We start from the raw sequence: 22,251 nt of genomic DNA on the forward strand, positions 1-22,251 counted from the left end.
AATTGTTACATTTGTTTTTAAATATTTTTTATGTACCTACCTTTAGACATAGACATGATGATGCATAACACGGTTGTTATAACCAGAATAACGCTTTTAAAATTCATATTCTTAAATAGTATCTTAAATATGTATTTTTAAAATGCTAAATGAAGTATAAAATTCCGGATTAAAATTAAAGTATACCACCAAAGAGGGTGAATACTATACTAGAGTAACAGTACAATATCTTACATTTTATACAGAGATGTTATGTGCTGCACAAAATTGTGGTGAAGGGAGTGTGCATTTCACAACGTCTGTTGCAATGTAAATAAATGACAAATTTCGGTTGGTATCATTAAGACACTTACTTACAACTATACGACTATATTATTGCTCTGTAGAAAAAACAGGTTTTTATAATTTGGATTGTCGTTTGTGTACTTAAGTGGTTGATCCGTTTTTCTGAAATAACTGTAGCAATGTAAAAAAATATGAAAACTCTTAACAAACGTTAAGTTTTAAAAAAACAAGTCAATCCGACTACAAAAAAATGTAGAAAATTGTCAATTTTGTTTTATTTTCGTGTATCATCTTATTGATGTAATTTTTCATAATAAAGGTACCAAGAAAGGTAATAACCTTGTTATTGAGAAAATTCAAAGGTTTATTAAATAAGCCATAGGTAGATAAATACTTCGAAACAGGAATACTATTATTGGAATTGTACGCATAGATGTTGTATTTTATAGCTACTCCTGCTATTATTATTTTATAAATAATAATAACAGATATATATAAAAATCCTCAGAAAATTAAAAAAACAAATATCAGTTTATATGCCGACACCGACTTGGCAAACGTTTTTTAGCAACTGTATAAAATAAAGGAAATTTAGAATGACAAGCAACCGCAACACACATACTTGAAATAGCTGTACTTTTGTCAACTGCAATAATTATATTCACTAATTATCGGTCGTGTTTAACGGTTGCCCTTTTTATATTTTTTTTTATGTAAAAATTAAAAGTATTGAAAAAAAACCGACCTAAAACTCATGCTAAACATTTTTGTATTTTTATCTCCCCTTTCATGATGTTCAAGGCGTGAAAATATTCTATCTAGAATGGTGGAATTGAGCTCAACATGCCTACAGGGGAAAATGTCACCACTTATAATTATAGGATACACGTGTGTGTATTTTTATACATATAACTACAATCAAATTCTCAAGCCGAAAGGAGATTTTAAAATTAACAGTTATTTGATATTAATTAACATAGAATCTTATAAAATCGTCTAGATCTTCTATCCAAAGGGCCACTTTGGTACAGATTTTTTGAAATGTAAAATATATATTGATATATTTAAAGATTATTTGTTTAATATTATTTTAAAATATAAAATCTTAAAAAAAAACAACCGTTTTCTATTAAATTTTAAACTACATCAAATCGAACACTTTGTTCTCCACAAAATTCAGTGATTCAGTGAATTCAAAACTGACAATCCAATTTGTATTTGATATCGAGGAAAACAAATTGACCCATTGAATTGCATTTTCCATATCTATTATGTTTGTTCTTGTTATAATATTTTATTTTTACTAAAAGTTCGACTTTAACAAATTAATTTCAAATATAAAATATTTATTCCTTCGTTTTATTATAGACTCGAAAGGCATTTTTAATTAAATAGAAATAACAATTAAAAAAGTCGCGCAATTCAATTTTGTTTGGTTTTCGTGTGTAACGTTATTGATATAAATTTTCATAATAAAAATACAAAGACTATAATAAATCAGAAGTTGACAATTTTTTCGAAACAAACTTATAATTTTAAGCTAAAGTCAGTAACACCTAGTATAATTTTTTCAGCTGCTGAGAAGTATTAAATTTTTAGATATTTGTACAACGCCAAAAAAAAATGTAGGGTATACACAACACGGTTTTTTGTTACTTGTGTATTCGATAAAAATATCTTTAAGGCGTTTTCAGTTTTTCAAATTATTCGCATTTCGTTTTTTAGGTTTGCACCAATATACCTTGTTATTGCGAAAATGCAATGGTTTATTAAATAAGCCATAGGTTGATAAATACTTAGAAACAGAAATACTACTGTTGGATTTGTACGCATTGTAGATGTTGTATTTTTTTGGAACTCCTATCTTAATTAATTCATAAATAATAATAATAATATATATATTATAAACAGATATTTATAATATATATATATATATACAATTGTCGATTTAATAATGATTTCAAAGAAAAACAAAATGTTATATGATAAAATATATATTATTAAAATTGTACACTGTCAAACGATAACTTTTAATATAAATCGAAAAACGACTTGTTGTTTGTCTTATGCGATGTGATCGAGCAGGGAGTATTCTTTAATTTCTAAAACAATTTTTTTTTATTTTATTTTTTTATTATACTGATGGCGTCAACCACGAATATTCGCGTGGTTCTTTAGGTTTTATCTCCTCTCCTCTCCCCTTTCTTCTTTAGTTCAAACACTAAGTTAAGCAAAAAAAAAAAAAACTTTTTAAAAACTAAAAAATAGCTTATGTATTAGCCGAGAATTGTAATTGTGTAATTGTGTTTTGATTTTCCTTTTTTTTTTTTGTCTGGAACCTAAATATGTTGTAAACCACTGAACCGATTTCTTCGGGTAGCAACTCTATAAATCAGAAATCGCATCTGAAAGCCTAAACATTTTAAAAAGTCAACCCTTGCCCTTCAAAATAGAGGAAAATCCCAAAAAGATTTACATATTTTTCAACTTAGATTTACAGCGCTTCATAACTTTATTAAAAATAGTCAAATTAGTTACAATGAAGTATAGAATATTCTTAAGACATAGTACAATATCACAATCTCTTTCCCGTAAAATAGATGGTAGTTTTTTTACTTTATTTCACTTTTACAAGTTTTAGGGATTTTGGTCTGAAAATTAGCAAAAGGTACATCTTGAATTAAACTATAACGTATACAATTTTCCGAATATTAATTGTTATTATTGATATTTATTATTTTATTTCCAAACTTACCAAACCATACTTTATACTTACTATACCATATTTATTACAACTACTCACTTACGTATAATACTTTCTTATTGTGCTTGTTTTATACTAGATTGGTTTTAAGCTACTATCCACCGATTTGCATCAAAGTGTTAACTGAAAAGTAATTTAATCACTTTTTGTTGTAACCGTTTATATAGATCTGTGAGTTTTCCTCACCTTTATATGCTACGACCTTAATGTATTTGTTCAATGTATTATTAAACAAATCAAAATTGACCAATACAAAATATTATTCTATCATAAATAACTAAAAATTTGAAGTTTTTTTTTAAACATATATTTGGAATTGTAATAGTCAGTTAATAATTATAAAATGGAATTTTATAGCTGTACAGATTTTGTTATTTTATAAAATGTATTTGACAAAAGCTATTATAATAAATTGCGAATAACTGTTGCGGCTTTGGATGAGGTGTTTCGAGTTCTATGTTGGCTGGATTTTCAATTACTCTAGACTGATAATTCCTTTTATAGTATGAATTTGATTAAATATTGCAGAACGTACCCAAGGCTATGTAAAGCGGTGTCCATATTATTTTCGGTAGAATTGATTATTAAGTCGTGGTAAGTTTTGTCGCGTGACGTATCATCGAAAAACAAGGTGCTGTAGAACCTCTTGAATTCTTCTAACGTTTCGGACACGTTATTGTCGTACGTTGTTATTGGGAATTCATTGTTAATTAATGATTGGTTGGCCAGAACGAGCACCACCATTTCGTAGATTTTTTGGATCATTTTCCTAAACTTGGTTATACATACCGCGGTTGTGGTGGGATTATCCAAGTACCCCAGAAAGGCTGGAATGTGTCATGCTGTAAGCATTAATCGACGGACAATCACTGCACTGGCCAGTAATGCTATGACGTATTGAACACAAGTATCGATGTAATCAGTAAATTGATTATTTTTAAAGTATTTTGAGCCCAAATCGAGGAGTCGGGCATTAGAAAAATTATTCATCTAGACTCCTTTGGGTGCTCCCCTCCACGGAAATCTTTAGTAAAAGGCGAAAGATTTATTCGTATTGAAAGGGAACCGGAGTTGGACGATTGCCCGGTAATTATCAGTACTTACGCTCTGATAGGTGCGGTCGACCCGTCGAGTGAACTCCCCCATGACCTTGTGTCATTCGACAGGGACTGACGGCCGATAAACGTTTGTTTCCAGCATTTGACCAGTCCGTGAGTAGATGAAATACCGCAGAATTCAAACATTTTACTTTTAATGAGATTTCCAGTAAACTTTACCAGAATTTCCACGGGTGCATGTTGGTGATTTTAATGGAAACTCCTAATGGTGCCATCTACCGGCAAGATAGTAGATACCGAGTCTTCGGCGCCGCCGCATTGACATCCTACTTTCAGTTCTAGAATTATTATTAATTATTGATTTACCAAAACAAAATGTTTATTTGGAAAAAGCAAAGAAGCCATAAGGCCACACAAGTCCCCGGGTACCTATGTCATTCTATATAATATGAACGACTGCAAGTTTTCTATTGTAATATATTTTCTTTCTTAGCCTTATCTCATCAAAAAGCCGCTATAGTAAGTGAGCAGTCGGTCGCAAAGCATAGCGTTGTGCACAATGTGAAAGATTTACATCTGTGGCATCAAGTAACATACATAAGATTTAGATTTTAAGTGTCTGTTTACCGAGTGTATGACCTAATCTAATAATGACACTTAATTTATACGAATAAAAATATTTACTTGTTTACCAATATTGTTCTCTAAATTATGTAGGTATTATTGAAAAAAGTTAAAATTACAAAGATTTTTAACCTTATTTCATACTTTTTGAACTTTATGGAATAGCGGGGTTCACTGATAATATACTCTTATCACAAAATATATTCTTTCAAATTTTAGTATGTGATAATAATATGTTTGTTCTTGATAAATGATAATATAGTTAGTGTTGTCCCGATAATATAATACTGAAGATTATAAGACCTTAAGTCATTGTGTATCAATAATTATTAATATAGTAATTTTGTTTACTCTTTAGTGTTTTGTGCTATCTCCACCATAGTCTCCTACAGAAAATATTAATGAAAGATCACCGTCAAAACGTACACCAGTAAAGTCACTTGTTCAACAAAAACTCCAGTAAAGAAGCAAGAATTATTCTAGAAAGCAATCTTCATTCAAGCTGCCAACAGAGAAAATGTTTAATATCAAACAGTCCAACAAACCAACAGCAGTTTCAATTATTAATTTTGTCAATCACTTTAATGCTACAGAAAAACGGTTAGCATCTCCCGTAACTCTGCCTAAGAGCAGAGAAATGCTTTATGAATTAAGTTCTTATGCACAACTTGCTCAATGTGTTGAATTTTTAAGGCCACAATTAAGAACAAGTTGTTTGATAGTTTGATGAGAGCATAAAATGTGCTTTGAAAATAATAACGTTTTGTGGAACTATGAACTTGGATAATAACTTCTCAGGCTAAATTTCCCTCTGCTGTCTCTTCGAGTATTACGTAGAATACATAAAAATATTATACGACAAATATGATAACACATAAGAACTGTTATCCGCAATTACTACCTCATTCAAATTCAGCAAAATATTGTAGTAAACGAGCATAGCTGGATTAATTCTACGACTTTATGATAACCGTGAGTACGTGTGTACAATATATTTAAATCAATGGTTAAATTTAAAACTGTAACCCAATACATACAACACAAAAATAATATAAGTATTTATTAAATACCTATAGTAAAAATGTTGATAGATTATTTTACCTATTGTTGTACATATATGGTACTGACATTAACGACAAATAACATTTCAATCATCCGACTATTATGATTATTATTGGCTTGATAAAAACTGACATATATATCACAAACATGTTGGTTTTTATTTAGTTTTTTTGTACCTTTAATATTATTTTGTTTAACTGGATAGAACAATGTTAAATACATTTACTTTTATGCACTTGAAAACTAAAAAACGTCCCTTATGCCAACAGCCAAATAGACTTTTAACGGCCAAATTATGTATTTAAAGTTCATGGATATTTATTACTTACAAATGTATTTACTTTTGAATTTTTTTATTTTTTCAGATACTAACACCAATGGATTGATACAACAACAACAAGCTTACTACTCAAAATTGTTAAAATAGTTTTCATAAATATACTTGAGTTTTAGATTCGCAAGATACATTTGATAACATGAGGTGAATGTTTTATTTTTAAATAAAATATATTAAACACTACATATTTTTTATTGTTAATTACATTTTGTATTTACAGATCGATGTTTTTTTAACAAAAGACAAGCTCTGCTCAGAATAACTACTTGATACAGTCGAGAGATATGAGTACGACAAGCCTGACCGAGATGTTGGTTAATTTTTATTTTTTTGTTAGTTATTTAGATTGAAATGACTAAAATTTTGTAATATATACATAACATAATAATATCAATGGCATAGTGCACAAGTGTGATAAATGATTGTTTTTTTAAATTAATTTTATCCGGGAAAAAAATGCACTCATCACACCTGTGCACTACTATTGAAGTGTATTTTATACTTGGTATGATTTAAATTAATAATAACAATAACTTTAAATTAAAACTTATGAAAACTACAAATTATATACTTGCATTGATTTCACAATTAAAAAATTTAATAGGTAATTCAATATAATCACACGATAAATATTTTAACAGCTTAATAATACAATTCTAGCAAAAAAATAAAAAATTGAAATACCTAATAAAATAAAATAATTGTTTAAATCCAAAGCATAAAGCGCACGAATGTCTTAATTATATTGGATTAACTTAACGCAAGCTAAAGATAACCAATAGTTTTTTGTTTTTGCATAAACATTAAGTTTTTTACATCATAATAATTATATTTTTTTTCTATGAATATTGAATAAATAATAAACTTAATTTATTTGGTATGAATTTTACTATTAATTAGATAGTATTAATTTAATTAAAAAATAAATAAACTTGAAGGCTAAATTTACTATGTGTTTAATTCAATATGAAACTTAACAATATACTTAATAAATGTAAAAATACGTTTTCAACTATTTTTAAGGAACTTTTTTTTATTAATAAAAGAGTTTCTTTAGTTTCACTTTAGTTATTATTCATTTACAAACTGTAGGTATAAATTGTATTATACTTTTATTTTGTTGCAATTTCATCTAATTTTTTTTTTCTTTATCCAGATAATCAAAGACATGAATGTCAAAGGAAAGAACGACAATCAGATGTATTATCGAACTGTATGAACGCAACTTTACTTGAACTCGAGTGCCAGCAAAGAGTTGCTTAAAACTATTGTCAATTCAATTTGACGCATCGTCATACCGACTTTTTTTTATAACTACATGTAAAATGAATTTCTTTCTCTTAGATTTCTTGATATATTTGTATGAAAAATTATGTTTGTTCATGAATCAGAGTAATATTATTATTATGTATACTGTACACAAGTTAAAAACTGCATAATTACTTTATAATTGAAAAAATAACCCACCTAATTAATAATTAGTAAATAAAACATTTAATCGTCTACTAAAAAAAAACATTGAATTTTTTTTGTTTTTAATTTTTAAGTAGACAATTTTATGCTTATTATGATTATAATTTAAACCTAGTATATATTTTGTGTGGAAAATTTAATATTTAATTATACCGTATACGTATTGTTTTTTACCATTACAATATTATTACATGTGAATTTCTCAATCCAAATTGTTGTTTTCTTTATCTTTACTAAATATAAAAAGTATCAGTTATAAAAAAAATAGTTAAAACAAAACAAATGTTCAATTATAGTTCATATTAATTTAAAATTGGTAGATATTTTGTCCGACCGATGGGACAGTATAAAGGTTTTGTTTACTCGGACTCGTATTATATATGTTGCTATCACTAATAGTGCTATAAGCTTTTGGGGAAAATGATATATCTGTATAATATTATTATGCCTATAAATGTTCATAATAATTTTTAAAAAAAATGGGTATAAGTTATAAAAATAAAAGTTTTAGCAACATATGACATATGCATGTATATTATGTATGTTATCTTTTCAGTTTTACACTAGAACACAATTATTTAACAACTAGTTTTAGTTTCTACCGTTATTGATAAAATCCTACTACTTTATATAATATGTAAAAATAATGTAAAATCTTTAAATTCCACTTCCTCTATAGAAAGACCAAAATTCTATTCACCAAGTCTATGCAATTTTTTTTTTTTTTGTTGCTATTTTATTTAGACGATCAACAACTTTATACAAATATATTTTAATTCTATGAAAAACCAATATTTTCAAAAAATTATTATTTTACTGTTTTTGTGACCGTTACGATGGTGTTAAACAAAATATATTAAGTCATAATAGAAATTTACAAAGAACTTATATACATTTTAACTGCCAATGGTTATGTACAGAATAATAACCAAATACATAAATAAATATATTTTTTTTTAACAGTTAAATAATAATTATTCATAATTTTATAGGCCATAATTCACGGTTTGTTGTTGATCGAAAACTTGTGTTCTGTCTCTTTAATATTAGGCTGCTGCTACTTGATGGCAAAAGTTTTAAAAATAAACCATAGCCATTATTTTAAATTTGGTTACTATAGCAAACAGAATTTAAATGATTGTAGATTTTAACTTGTCCAAAATACTAGAGGTTTTTGTATTTTCCATAATAATTTTGATTTTGAATTTAAAAATACTATTAGATAAAAACTTTGGAATTTGACTATCTCAAAATACAATAGAGGATTTTGACGATTGCAAAATAAGTTTTGATTTTGAATTATCCAAAATACAAAAAAAATAGTAATATTGAATTTTTATGATAATTTCGGTTTTACCGGAAAATTTTTAATAATTCAAAAATAGTTTTGGATTTTGAGTTTTTTAAAATACTAGAGGTTTGAGTTTTTTTGAATTTGCATTATTAATTTTTATTTTGAGTTTTCCAAAACGCTGTAAGATAAATTTTAACGGCCAAAATAATTTTGAAATTTGAATTTCCCAAAAAACCTAATGTAGGATTTTGACTTTTGCAAAATAATTTTGGATTTTGAATTTTCCCAAATTTTGAAAATAAATATTATATCACTGCAAGCATAACAGTAGTGCTATCTAACGGATGTACAGTAAAGTAGTAGAGAAGGCGGCTATACACAAATGCGCGGACCGCATTGCCTGCGGCTGCCGGTAGATACCGCTGACGCTGAATTTTTTTTGAGTTTGTGGAATTTTGGCAGGTTTTTTTCAAAAATTCGATCCAAAATCTTTACGAAATCTTTTTGAAACATATTATTTAAATTGTAATTGACATTTACAAGAAATTAGAGCAACTTTTAGCACGTTTTCGTGCATATTTCGAGCGTTTTTGACAATTTTTTCGAGTTTTCCAAAATTATCGTTCTGCGTTTTGTTTGTGCGTTTGTTTTTTGATAAATAGAATGTAGTTTGTCTTCGAAAGTATCGCTTCTCGGCCTATCGGCTAAGATCAAAGTGTAGTATCTGTTCTTATCAGCTTAACGCCACGCTAAGCGCGAGCGTTGAGTCTGATTTTTGTTTTTGAACAGGCGGCGCAATAGCCGCACTACGCTCTTTTTCGGTAAGGTCGAGATCGGTAGGAGTAGGGACTGTCTAGGAACTGATTGTCTTTTTTACGCTAGTCCTTGTAAGGACAGGCCTCAAGGCTAGAACGGCATCTGCCATATAGAACAGAGTATTAACACCCGCTCTCCAAGGACGGTCACGACCGTCAGGCGAGAGGGTGAGGTTCACCACTCCCACCCGGGAGGGCGAGAGTAGATCACCGAAATCGCCTCAAAACTCCCACCCGCCCTTAGGCTCGCGAGCTGCGGGAAGGGCGAAGTAGTCACATAGTTATTTAAACACACAGTTACCGAACAGAGTTTTTATACGCGTTACCGCAATAATGCATCCTTTCGTGATTTTTTTTTGTATTATACGTCGGTGTGTTATTGTGTGCGTCCAGTGAATTATTTTTTTGAGTTCGTGAATACATTTTTATTTGAATTATTCCTATTTTTTTTTTTTGATTACTTTCGTGTTAATTGTTAAATTATTCTTCTTTTTTTTTTTTTTACGTCGCGTGTCAGTTATAAATGGGTTTGGTATTACCCCCGTCGGGATGAGTTACGCGGGAGACAGCCAGGTGGCCGGTGCGTCTCGAGAGCCTGATCCGCCACAGCGAGTCACGCGAGCGACTGCGTCCCAAACGCGTCCGTCGGTGGACTACCGTGAGAGCGATGGCGAAGCGGTCGAGCACGAGGAGCAGGCGGCACCCGCCACTAGCCGAACGCGGCGAACCGCCCGGGCGGTGAACGCGGAGCGTCCGCGAACACGGGGCGAACCTCCCGGAACGAGCAGTGGAGCGGCCACGGTGCAGCGTCGGCAGCCGACCCTGGAAGGCGAGGCGCTGACCGTGTGGTATCCTACTCGCTCGTGTATAACGTGCCCAATACCGGGGTGTGCAGGATCGTTCAGTGCCGCCGTTTGGACCCAGTCCAAGCAGTCCTTAATGAGGCATTTGAGGGAGATGCACGACCTCGTGGGGCTGACCACGTCGGTAGTGTGCGTGGGGTGCGAAATGACGATGGGTTTGAGGCCGGGTGCACACAAATGCGACCGGTCGATAGCCGCGGACGACGAAGCCGTAACCGTTAACCGTTATAAGTGCCGAGAGGAGGAGTGTGGTAGGTCGTTTCCCAGTAAACAGGGCCTGGCCAACCACACGCGGGACCACCGCAGGCGCGTGATCGCCGAGGCCGCAGCCGTCGTCATGCCCGTGCCGGCCACGAGGCAGCGAGGTGGTGTTCCTCGCACCGGTAGAGGCGGGGACCCGAGGATACCGGAGGTAACGGTTATGCCACCAGACACATCGCCACCCCAACGGATCGCTACACCCGTTCCGCCGCCGATCGAATCACCTCTGCGGGTTTTGAGGCCCGCTCAGACCCGGGTTCCGACGCCGGTCCGACCGGTGGAGGCGAGGCTTATCACACCCCCCGAGCCGCGGCGGGATTCACCACGGAACGAAGGGTATGTGGTGACATACGCGAGCCCCGAGCTGTGGACGCCCAGTCCGCTGGCTAGTACCCAGGCCTCCGACCAGGGGAACAACACGGAGGAAGTAGCGGATAGCGTAGTCGAAGACGAAGAGGGCTCCTCGGACATTGACCACCCTCTACGGCCTGATGACACTACCGCTATACACGCTCACCTCCCGTGTGTGCTCGAGATCTTGGCGGCGCCGACGACGGCCGACATGTGGGATAGGTTTACCGGTCTGGTGGAGCGGATTACCGCCGACGCCAAGGCGATGGCGAAGATACCAGACAGGCCCCCTAGGACCAACGTAAGAGCGCGGGTTAACGTGGAGGATGCCGAGGCTCTGCAAAAGCTATACCGGAGAAACAGGAGAAAGGCGGTTCGCGCTATTGTCGGGGGCGACGGCGTGCGATGTGAGATACCGGTCGAGGAGGTCGAGGCCCACTTTCGGGCGGTATGGGCTGGCACGGAGGGCGACCCTACTATATACCCATCGTACGACGACCGACGACCGATGCCCACCGGCGGGTTCACGGCCGTGGAAGTCGAAAAAAGGCTGAAAAAATTTGAAAATACCGCGCCCGGAGACGACGGGCTGACGTACCGGCACTGGCGCCTGATCGACCCGCGATGTGCACTGCTGACGGCAATATTTAATGTCTGTTTGAAGCACCGGAGGGTGCCTGGCCAATGGAAAAGTGCGACCACGGTGCTAATTCACAAGAAAGGCGACGTCGGGGAGCTAGGCAACTGGAGGCCCATCGCCTTGAGCCGGACGATTTACAAACTTTACGCAGGGTGCCTTGCTAAGAGGTTGACTGCGTGGCTGATGGAGAACCATGCCATAAGTCCGGGCCAGAAAGGCTTTCTGCCGGCCGACGGCGCCTTCGAGCATGTTCACACACTGCAGCGGACACTAGAGCGTGCACGCACCGGACGAGCCGACAAGTGCGTCGCATGGCTCGACGTGTCCAATGCGTTCGGGGCAGTACCGCACGGCTCGCTAGTCGAAGCGGTCAGGGCGTCTGGAGCGGGCGATGTACTGGCGGACATAATCGCCGATATATACCGGGGTGCGGTGTCATGTGTGAGCTCATCGGACGGTGTGACGGGTGAGATACCCGTGTTGTCCGGAATCAAGCAGGGTTGTCCGTTGAGCGGACTCTTGTTCATCATGGCTATCGACCCCGTCGTTCGAGAGCTACAAGGCCAAAGTGAGGAACACAGAGTCCTCGCGTTTGCCGATGATCTCTGTATAATTGGTGACAGCCCGCCGGAACTGCAGGCGGCTGTACGGACGGCCGAAGAACAGCTGGGCCGGATTGCATTAAGAGTGAATGCTGCGAAGTGCGCCTCGTTGCACCTATCGGGTATCACTCCGGTTGGTGCCCGTGAGACGGTCTTTACGGTAGCCGGGGGCCAGATGCGGACGCTCAGCGAGGGAGATGCTGCGGTCTTTCTGGGGGTCCAGGTCGGCTTCAATATCGTGCCACCGATGTCGACGTTGGCCGATATTACCGACCTGGGCCTTAGGATAGTGCGCAGCAAACTTGCACCATGGCAGCGGCTCGACGCCCTAAAGACATTCTTTTATCCGGCGGCCACTTTTTCCCAAAGGTTCAGCGAGTTTAAAAAGACAGATTGGGAGACGGTAGACCGAATAATGCGGCCGGAAATCAAATCCACGCTCGGGTTACCGCAGGAGGCAAGTAATGAGTATCTGTACGGCTCGGCAGCCGGTGGAGCGTGTGCGATCCGTATGTTGGCCGAGGATGCTGACATAGCTGCGGTCGACAGCGCGTTTAAACTCCTCACCTCGCCGGATCATCGCGTGTTAGCGGACGCGTGGACCCACCTCAAGGAGGTGGTCAGCACTAAGGCGGGTAGACCCGCGGACGTTCCGCTGGCGGGCGACTTCCTCTCGGGAAGTATTGATGGTGACTTGGCGTCGGCGCGGTCACGGACCGGCGTGAAATCGGTGTGGTCGAATGCTCGTAATGCTTCTCGGCGAATAAATGTTACATGGAACCCGGAGGGCGACGCCGTTACGATCCGCAGGAGAGGAGCGACAATGCGGCCGAAACAACGCCACGAGGTTATGAAAACGTTGCGAGAAGAGTTGCGTATGGAACGGAGCGAGTCGCTCCGCGCTAAGCCCGACCAAGGTCGGGCGATGGAGTGTGTTGCGGCGCACCGAGCGTCATCACACTTCATACGCGCGGGCGACTACACCAGGTTCGCCGACTGGCGCTTCATTCACCGGGCACGGCTCAATCTCGTGGCGCTGAACGGGTCAGCGTCGTGGCGGTCTGGCGACCGCAGTTGTCGGCGATGTGGGTATATTACTGAAAGCCTAGCCCACGTCGTTGACCACTGCTGGCGCTATGCCGCCATGTACATGGCCCGCCACAATGCGGTTGTAGCGAGAATTAAGAAGGCGGCGGAACCCAAATTCGAAATTCTGAGCGAGAACCAGGTGATCGGGAGCGGAGGACTGCGGCCCGACCTGGTGCTCAGGCGTGACGGTCGGGTTTATATCGTCGACGTGACGATCCCGGCCGAAAACCGCGTTGCATCGTTCAAAACAGCCGCCGACGGGAAACGTGCGAAATATGAAGATTTACGGGCCGAGTTGGCCGAGGCTAATGCAGGAGCAGTGGTGTACCCAGTGGTAGTGGGTGCACTCGGGTCTTGGGACCCGAGCAACGATCTGCTCCTGCAGAAGCTGTGTGCGCGGTCATACGCTTCGCTGTTGCGAAAACTGTGCGTTAGTGAGGTGATTGGATACACTCGAGATATATACATCGAGCACCTCACTGACGTACGGCAGCGGCAGCTGTAGGCCGGCACACAATGTTGCCTATTTTACCTTCTTTTTTATACTGTGATTTCTACTTATTATTATTCTTATTTTTTTTTTTTTTTTTTGTTTTTGTTTTCTATGTCATTTTTATGTAGAATGTTTAAAATTTATTATGTTATATGTGGAAAATTAGATAAGTATGTAATCATGAACCAATGTATAAAATTTCAAATAAAAACTCTGTTCTTATCAGCTTAACGCCACGCTAAGCGCGAGCGTTGAGTCTGATTTTTGTTTTTGAACAGGCGGCGCAATAGCCGCACTACGCTCTTTTTCGGTAAGGTCGAGATCGGTAGGAGTAGGGACTGTTTAGGAACTGATTGTCTTTTTTACGCTAGTCCTTGTAAGGACAGGCCTCAAGGCTAGAACGGCATCTGCCATATAGAACAGAGTATTAACACCCGCTCTCCAAGGACGGTCACGACCGTCAGGCGAGAGGGTGAGGTTCACCACTCCCACCCGGGAGGGCGAGAGTAGAACACCGAAATCGCCTCAAAACTCCCACCCGCCCTTAGGCTCGCGAGCTGCGGGAAGGGCGAAGTAGTCACATAGACATTTAAATACACAGTTACCGAACAGAGTTTTTATACGCGTTACCGCAATAGTGCACCCTTTCGTGTTTTATATATTTTACGTCGGTGTGTTATCGTGTGCGTCCAGTGAATTATTTTTGTTTGAGTTCGTGAATACATTTTTATTTGAATTATTCCTATTTTTTATTTTTTTTTTTTTACTTTTGTGTTAATCCGTTAATCCGTTAATTATTCTTCTTTTTTTTACGTTGCGTGTCAATTATAAATGGGTTTGGTATTACCCCTGTCGGGATGAGTTACGCGGGAGACAGCCAGGTGGCCGGTGCGTCTCGAGAGCCTGATCCGCCACAGCGAGTCACGCGAGCGACTGCGTCCCAAACGCGTCCGTCGGTGGACTACCGTGAGAGCGATGGCGAAGCGGTCGAGCACGAGGAGCAGGCGGCACCCGCCACTAGCCGAACGCGGCGAACCGCCCGGGCGGTGAACGCGGAGCGTCCGCGAACACGGGGCGAACCTCCCGGAACGAGCAGTGGAGCGGTCACGGTGCAGCGTCGGCAGCCGACCCTGGAAGGCGAGGCGCTGACCGTGTGGTATCCTACTCGCTCGTGTATAACGTGCCCAATACCGGGGTGTGCAGGATCGTTCAGTGCCGCCGTTTGGACCCAGTCCAAGCAGTCCTTAATGAGGCATTTGAGGGAGATGCACGACCTCGTGGGGCTGACTACGTCGGTAGTGTGCGTGGGGTGCGAAATGACGATGGGTTTGAGGCCGGGTGCACACAAATGCGACCGGTCGATAGCCGCGGACGACGAAGCCGTAACCGTTAACCGTTATAAGTGCCGAGAGGAGGAGTGTGGTAGGTCGTTTCCCAGTAAACAGGGCCTGGCCAACCACACGCGGGACCACCGCAGGCGCGTGATCGCCGAGGCCGCAGCCGTCGTCATGCCCGTGCCGGCCACGAGGCAGCGAGGCGGTGTTCCTCGCACCGGCAGAGGCGGGGACCCGAGGATACCGGAAGTAATGGTTATACCACCGGACGCATCGCCACCCCAACGGATCGCGACACCCGTTCCGCCGCCGATCGAACCACCTCCGCGGGTTTTGAGGCCTGCTCAGACCCGGGTTCCGACGCCGGTCCGACCGGTGGAGGCGAGGCTTATCGCACCCCCCGAGCCGCGGCGGGATTCACCACGGAACGAAGGGTATGTGGTGACATACGCGAGCCCCGAGCTGTGGACGCCCAGTCCGCTGGCTAGTACCCAGGCCTCCGACCAGGGGAACAACACGGAGGAAGTAGCGGATAGCGTAGTCGAAGACGAAGAGGGCTCCTCGGACATTGACCACCCTCTACGGCCTGATGACACTACCGCTATACACGCTCACCTCCCGTGTGTGCTCGAGATCTTGGCGGCGCCGACGACGGCCGACACGTGGGATAGGTTTACCGGTCTGGTGGAGCGGATTACCGCCGACGCCAAGGCGATGGCGAAGATACCAGACAGGCCCCCTAGGACCAACGTAAGAGCGCGGGTTAACGTGGAGGATGCCGAGGCTCTGCAAAAGCTATACCGGAGAAACAGGAGAAAGGCGGTTCGCGCTATTGTCGGGGGCGACGGCGTGCGATGTGAGATACCGGTCGAGGAGGTCGAGGCCCACTTTCGGGCGGTATGGGCTGGCACGGAGAGCGACCCTACTATATACCCATCGTACGACGACCGACGACCGATGCCCACCGGCGGGTTCACGGCCGTGGAAGTCGAAAAAAGGCTGAAAAAATTTGAAAATACCGCGCCCGGAGACGACGGGCTGACGTACCGGCACTGGCGCCTGATCGACCCGCGATGTGCACTGCTGACGGCAATATTTAGTGTCTGTTTGAAGCACCGGAGGGTGCCTGGCCAATGGAAAAGTGCGACCACGGTGCTAATTCACAAGAAAGGCGACGTCGGGGAGCTAGGCAACTGGAGGCCCATCGCCTTGAGCCGGACGATTTACAAACTTTACGCAGGGTGCCTTGCTAAGAGGTTGACTGCGTGGCTGATGGAGAACCATGCCATAAGTCCGGGCCAGAAAGGCTTTCTGCCGGCCGACGGCGCCTTCGAGCATGTTCACACACTGCAGCGGACACTAGAGCGTGCACGCACCGGACGGGCCGACAAGTGCGTCGCATGGCTCGACGTGTCCAATGCGTTCGGGGCAGTACCGCACGGCTCGCTAGTCGAAGCGGTCAGGGCGTCTGGAGCGGGCGATGTACTGGCGGACATAATCGCCGATATATACCGGGGTGCGGTGTCATGTGTGAGCTCATCGGACGGTGTGACGGGTGAGATACCCGTGTTGTCCGGAATCAAGCAGGGTTGTCCGCTGAGCGGACTCTTGTTCATCATGGCTATCGACCCCGTCGTTCGAGAGCTACAAGGCCAAAGTGAGGAACACAGAGTCCTCGCGTTTGCCGATGATCTCTGTATAATTGGTGACAGCCCGCCGGAACTGCAGGCGGCTGTACGGACGGCCGAAGAACAGCTGGGCCGGATTGCATTAAAAGTGAATGCTGCGAAATGCGCATCGTTGCACCTATCGGGTATCACTCCGGTTGGTGCCCGTGAGACGGTCTTTACGGTAGCCGGGGGCCAGATGCGGACGCTCAGCGAGGGAGATGCTGCGGTCTTTCTGGGGGTCCAGGTCGGCTTCAATATCGTGCCACCGATGTCCACGTTGGCCGATATTACCGACCTGGGCCTTAGGATAGTGCGCAGCAAACTTGCACCATGGCAGCGGCTCGACGCCCTAAAGACATTCTTTTATCCGGCGGCCACTTTTTCCCAAAGGTTCAGCGAGTTTAAAAAGACAGATTGGGAGACGGTAGACCGAATAATGCGGCCGGAAATCAAATCCACGCTCGGGTTACCGCAGGAGGCAAGTAATGAGTATCTGTACGGCTCGGCAGCCGGTGGAGCGTGTGCGATCCGTATGTTGGCCGAGGATGCTGACATAGCTGCGGTCGACAGCGCGTTTAAACTCCTCACCTCGCCGGATCGTCGCGTGTTAGCGGACGCGTGGACCCACCTCAAGGAGGTGGTCAGCAGTAAGGCGGGTAGACCCGCGGACGTTCCGCTGGCGGGCGACTTCCTCTCGGGAAGTATGGATGGTGACTTGGCGTCGGCGCGGTCACGGACCGGCGTGAAATCGGTGTGGTCGAATGCTCGTAATGCTTCTCGGCGAATAAATGTTACATGGAACCCGGAGGGCGACGCCGTTACGATCCGCAGGAGAGGAGCGACAATGCGGCCGAAACAACGCCACGAGGTTATGAAAACGTTGCGAGAAGAGTTGCGTATGGAACGGAGCGAGTCGCTCCGCGCTAAGCCCGACCAAGGTCGGGCGATGGAGTGTGTTGCGGCGCACCGAGCGTCATCACACTTCATACGCGCGGGCGACTACACCAGGTTCGCCGACTGGCGCTTCATTCACCGGGCACGGCTCAATCTCGTGGCGCTGAACGGGTCAGCGTCGTGGCGGTCTGGCGACCGCAGTTGTCGGCGATGTGGGTATATTACTGAAAGCCTAGCCCACGTCGTTGACCACTGCTGGCGCTATGCCGCCATGTACATGGCCCGCCACAATGCGGTTGTAGCGAGAATTAAGAAGGCGGCGGAACCCAAATTCGAAATTCTGAGCGAGAACCAGGTGATCGGGAGCGGAGGACTGCGGCCCGACCTGGTGCTCAGGCGTGACGGTCGGGTTTATATCGTCGACGTGACGATCCCGGCCGAAAACCGCGTTGCATCGTTCAAAACAGCCGCCGACGGGAAACGTGCGAAATATGAAGATTTACGGGCCGAGTTGGCCGAGGCTAATGCAGGAGCAGTGGTGTACCCAGTGGTAGTGGGTGCACTCGGGTCTTGGGACCCGAGCAACGATCTGCTCCTGCAGAAGCTGTGTGCGCGGTCATACGCTTCGCTGTTGCGAAAACTGTGCGTTAGTGAGGTGATTGGATACACTCGAGATATATACATCGAGCACCTCACTGACGTACGGCAGCGGCAGCTGTAGGCCGGCACACAATGTTGCCTATTTTACCTTCTTTTTTATACTGTGATTTCTACTTATTATTATTCTTATTTTTTTTGTTTTCTATGTCATTTTTATGTAGAATGTTTAAAATTGATTATGTTATATGTGGAAAATTAGATAAGTATGTAATCATGAACCAATGTATAAAATTTCAAATAAAAACTCTGTTCTTATCAGCTTAACATCTGATACACCTCACATCGTGGGGTTCAAATGTTAAACTAATTTTTTCAAATTGGTGGAGAATTTGGGGCTTGCTCCTACTCCACCGCGGGTTGACCCGGTATTGCAGTACCACCGGGAACGGCCCAAATAAACGTCTTAAAAGCACATTTAAATAATACTAAATTTGTTTGACTTAATTTTTGAAAAACCAAAATAATATTGGAAAAATCATAATTGGGTAGAAAAAATTCCAAAATTATTTTGGAATTCTCAAAATTAATATGGAAAAGTCGAAATCCTTCTCGGGGAAGACTATTCTTTTACCCGGCGGCCACTTTTTCCCAAAGGTTCAGCGAGTTTAAAAAGACAGATTGGGAGACGGTAGACCGAATAATGCGGCCGGAAATCAAATCCACGCTCGGGTTACCACAGGAGGCGAGTAACGAGTATCTGTACGGCTCGGCAGCCGGTGGAGCATGTGCGATCCGTATGTTGGCCGAGGATGCTGACATAGCTGCGGTCGACAGCGCGTTTAAACTCCTCACCTCGCCGGATCATCGCGTGTTAGCGGACGCGTGGACCCACCTAAAGGAGGTGGTCAGCAGTAAGGCGGGTAGACCCGCGGACGTTCCGCTGGCGGGCGACTTCCTTTCGGGAAGTATGGATGGTGACTTGGTTTGAAAATACTGCGCCCGGAGACGACGGGCTGACGTACCGGCACTGGCGCCTGATCGACCCGCGATGTGCACTGCTGACGGCAATATTTAATGTCTGTTTGAAGCACCGGAGGGTGCCTGGCCAATGGAAAAGTGCGACCACGGTGCTAATTCACAAGAAAGGTGACGTCGGGGAGCTAGGCAACTGGAGGCCCATCGCCTTGAGCCGGACGATTTACAAACTTTACGCAGGGTGCCTTGCTAAGAGGTTGACTGCGTGGCTGATGGAGAACCATGCCATAAGTCCGGGCCAGAAAGGCTTTCTGCCGGCCGACGGCGCCTTCGAGCATGTTCACACACTGCAGCGGACACTAGAGCGTGCACGCACCGGACGAGCCGACAAGTGCGTCGCATGGCTCGACGTGTCCAATGCGTTCGGGGCAGTACCGCACGGCTCGCTAGTCGAAGCGGTCAGGGCGTCTGGAGCGGGCGATGTACTGGCGGACATAATCGCCGATATATACCGGGGTGCGGTGTCATGTGTGAGCTCATCGGACGGTGTGACGGGTGAGATACCCGTGTTGTCCGGAATCAAGCAGGGTTGTCCGCTGAGCGGACTCTTGTTCATCATGGCTATCGACCCCGTCGTTCGAGAGCTACAAGGCCAAAGTGAGGAACACAGAGTCCTCGCGTTTGCCGATGATCTCTGTATAATTGGTGACAGCCCGCCGGAACTGCAGGCGGCTGTACGGACGGCCGAAGAACAGCTGGGCCGGATTGCATTAAAAGTGAATGCTGCGAAATGCGCCTCGTTGCACCTATCGGGTATCACTCCAGTTGGTGCCCGTGAGACGGTCTTTACGGTAGCCGGGGGCCAGATGCGGACGCTCAGCGAGGGAGATGCTGCGGTCTTTCTGGGGGTCCAGGTCGGCTTCAATATCGTGCCACCGATGTCGACGTTGGCCGATATTACCGACCTGGGCCTTAGGATAGTGCGCAGCAAACTTGCACCATGGCAGCGGCTCGACGCCCTAAAGACATTCTTTTATCCGGCGGCCACTTTTTCCCAAAGGTTCAGCGAGTTTAAAAAGACAGATTGGGAGACGGTAGACCGAATAATGCGGCCGGAAATCAAATCCACGCTCGGGTTACCGCAGGAGGCAAGTAATGAGTATCTGTACGGCTCGGCAGCCGGTGGAGCGTGTGCGATCCGTATGTTGGCCGAGGATGCTGACATAGCTGCGGTCGACAGCGCGTTTAAACTCCTCACCTCGCCGGATCATCGCGTGTTAGCGGACGCGTGGACCCACCTCAAGGAGGTGGTCAGCACTAAGGCGGGTAGACCCGCGGACGTTCCGCTGGCGGGCGACTTCCTCTCGGGAAGTATTGATGGTGACTTGGCGTCGGCGCGGTCACGGACCGGCGTGAAATCGGTGTGGTCGAATGCTCGTAATGCTTCTCGGCGAATAAATGTTACATGGAACCCGGAGGGCGACGCCGTTACGATCCGCAGGAGAGGAGCGACAATGCGGCCGAAACAACGCCACGAGGTTATGAAAACGTTGCGAGAAGAGTTGCGTATGGAACGGAGCGAGTCGCTCCGCGCTAAGCCCGACCAAGGTCGGGCGATGGAGTGTGTTGCGGCGCACCGAGCGTCATCACACTTCATACGCGCGGGCGACTACACCAGGTTCGCCGACTGGCGCTTCATTCACCGGGCACGGCTCAATCTCGTGGCGCTGAACGGATCAGCGTCGTGGCGGTCTGGCGACCGCAGTTGTCGGCGATGTGGGTATATTACTGAAAGCCTAGCCCACGTCGTTGACCACTGCTGGCGCTATGCCGCCATGTACATGGCCCGCCACAATGCGGTTGTAGCGAGAATTAAGAAGGCGGCGGAACCCAAATTCGAAATTCTGAGCGAGAACCAGGTGATCGGGAGCGGAGGACTGCGGCCCGACCTGGTGCTCAGGCGTGACGGTCGGGTTTATATCGTCGACGTGACGATCCCGGCCGAAAACCGCGTTGCATCGTTCAAAACAGCCGCCGACGGGAAACGTGCGAAATATGAAGATTTACGGGCCGAGTTGGCCGAGGCTAATGCAGGAGCAGTGGTGTACCCAGTGGTAGTGGGTGCACTCGGGTCTTGGGACCCGAGCAACGATCTGCTCCTGCAGAAGCTGTGTGCGCGGTCATACGCTTCGCTGTTGCGAAAACTGTGCGTTAGTGAGGTGATTGGATACACTCGAGATATATACATCGAGCACCTCACTGACGTACGGCAGCGGCAGCTGTAGGCCGGCACACAATGTTGCCTATTTTACCTTCTTTTTTATACTGTGATTTCTACTTATTATTATTCTTATTTTTTTTGTTTTCTATGTCATTTTTATGTAGAATGTTTAAAATTGATTATGTTATATGTGGAAAATTAGATAAGTATGTAATCATGAACCAATGTATAAAATTTCAAATAAAAACTCTGTTCTTATCAGCTTAACATCTGATACACCTCACATCGTGGGGTTCAAATGTTAAACTAATTTTTTCAAATTGGTGGAGAATTTGGGGCTTGCTCCTACTCCACCGCGGGTTGACCCGGTATTGCAGTACCACCGGGAACGGCCCAAATAAACGTCTTAAAAGCACATTTAAATAATACTAAATTTGTTTGACTTAATTTTTGAAAAACCAAAATAATATTGGAAAAATCATAATTGGGTAGAAAAAATTCCAAAATTATTTTGGAATTCTCAAAATTAATATGGAAAAGTCGAAA

The 22,251-nt window shown here is 43.4% G+C and overlaps 2 protein-coding genes, 1 long non-coding RNA gene, 1 other non-coding gene and 3 pseudogenes across 5 annotated transcripts; 6 read left to right on the forward strand and 1 right to left on the reverse strand.

The window, feature by feature from the left end:
- Window positions 1-3,999: 3,999 nt before the first annotated feature.
- On the reverse strand, window positions 4,000-4,123 carry LOC126833159 (U5 spliceosomal RNA). The gene has a single exon (XR_007684900.1). It is a non-coding gene; the product is annotated as a U5 spliceosomal RNA (small nuclear RNA).
- An 887-nt stretch (window positions 4,124-5,010) lies between these two features.
- LOC126833152 (uncharacterized) lies at window positions 5,011-7,587 on the forward strand. Of its 2 annotated transcripts, none has more exons than XR_007684896.1 (4): window positions 5,011-5,707; window positions 6,159-6,274; window positions 6,351-6,440; window positions 7,287-7,587. It is a non-coding gene; the product is annotated as an uncharacterized LOC126833152 (long non-coding RNA). The 2 variants fall into 2 exon arrangements; XR_007684895.1 differs by having other exon boundaries at window positions 5,011-5,703.
- Window positions 7,588-9,581: 1,994 nt separating this feature from the next.
- Window positions 9,582-9,712, forward strand: LOC126833158 (U2 spliceosomal RNA; annotated as a pseudogene).
- A 549-nt stretch (window positions 9,713-10,261) lies between these two features.
- On the forward strand, window positions 10,262-14,023 carry LOC126833138 (uncharacterized). Its single transcript, XM_050564291.1, has one exon. The coding sequence runs from the start codon at window positions 10,262-10,264 to the stop codon at window positions 14,021-14,023; it is 3,762 nt and encodes a 1,253-aa protein (XP_050420248.1).
- Window positions 14,024-14,868: 845 nt separating this feature from the next.
- LOC126833140 (uncharacterized) lies at window positions 14,869-18,630 on the forward strand. The gene has a single exon (XM_050564296.1). It carries the CDS (start codon window positions 14,869-14,871, stop codon window positions 18,628-18,630), a length of 3,762 nt encoding a protein of 1,253 aa, XP_050420253.1.
- Window positions 18,631-18,794: 164 nt separating this feature from the next.
- Window positions 18,795-18,968, forward strand: LOC126833161 (U2 spliceosomal RNA; annotated as a pseudogene).
- Window positions 18,969-21,933: 2,965 nt separating this feature from the next.
- LOC126833162 (U2 spliceosomal RNA) lies at window positions 21,934-22,107 on the forward strand (annotated as a pseudogene).
- Window positions 22,108-22,251: the final 144 nt, after the last annotated feature.

This window comes from Adelges cooleyi, unplaced genomic scaffold (assembly GCF_023614345.1).
Source record: "Adelges cooleyi isolate 19-005CV unplaced genomic scaffold, UGA_ACOO_1.1 ACOO_flye_CR_arks_rails_tigmint_CR_PRNA_191, whole genome shotgun sequence".
Taxonomy (NCBI): domain Eukaryota; kingdom Metazoa; phylum Arthropoda; class Insecta; order Hemiptera; family Adelgidae; genus Adelges; species Adelges cooleyi.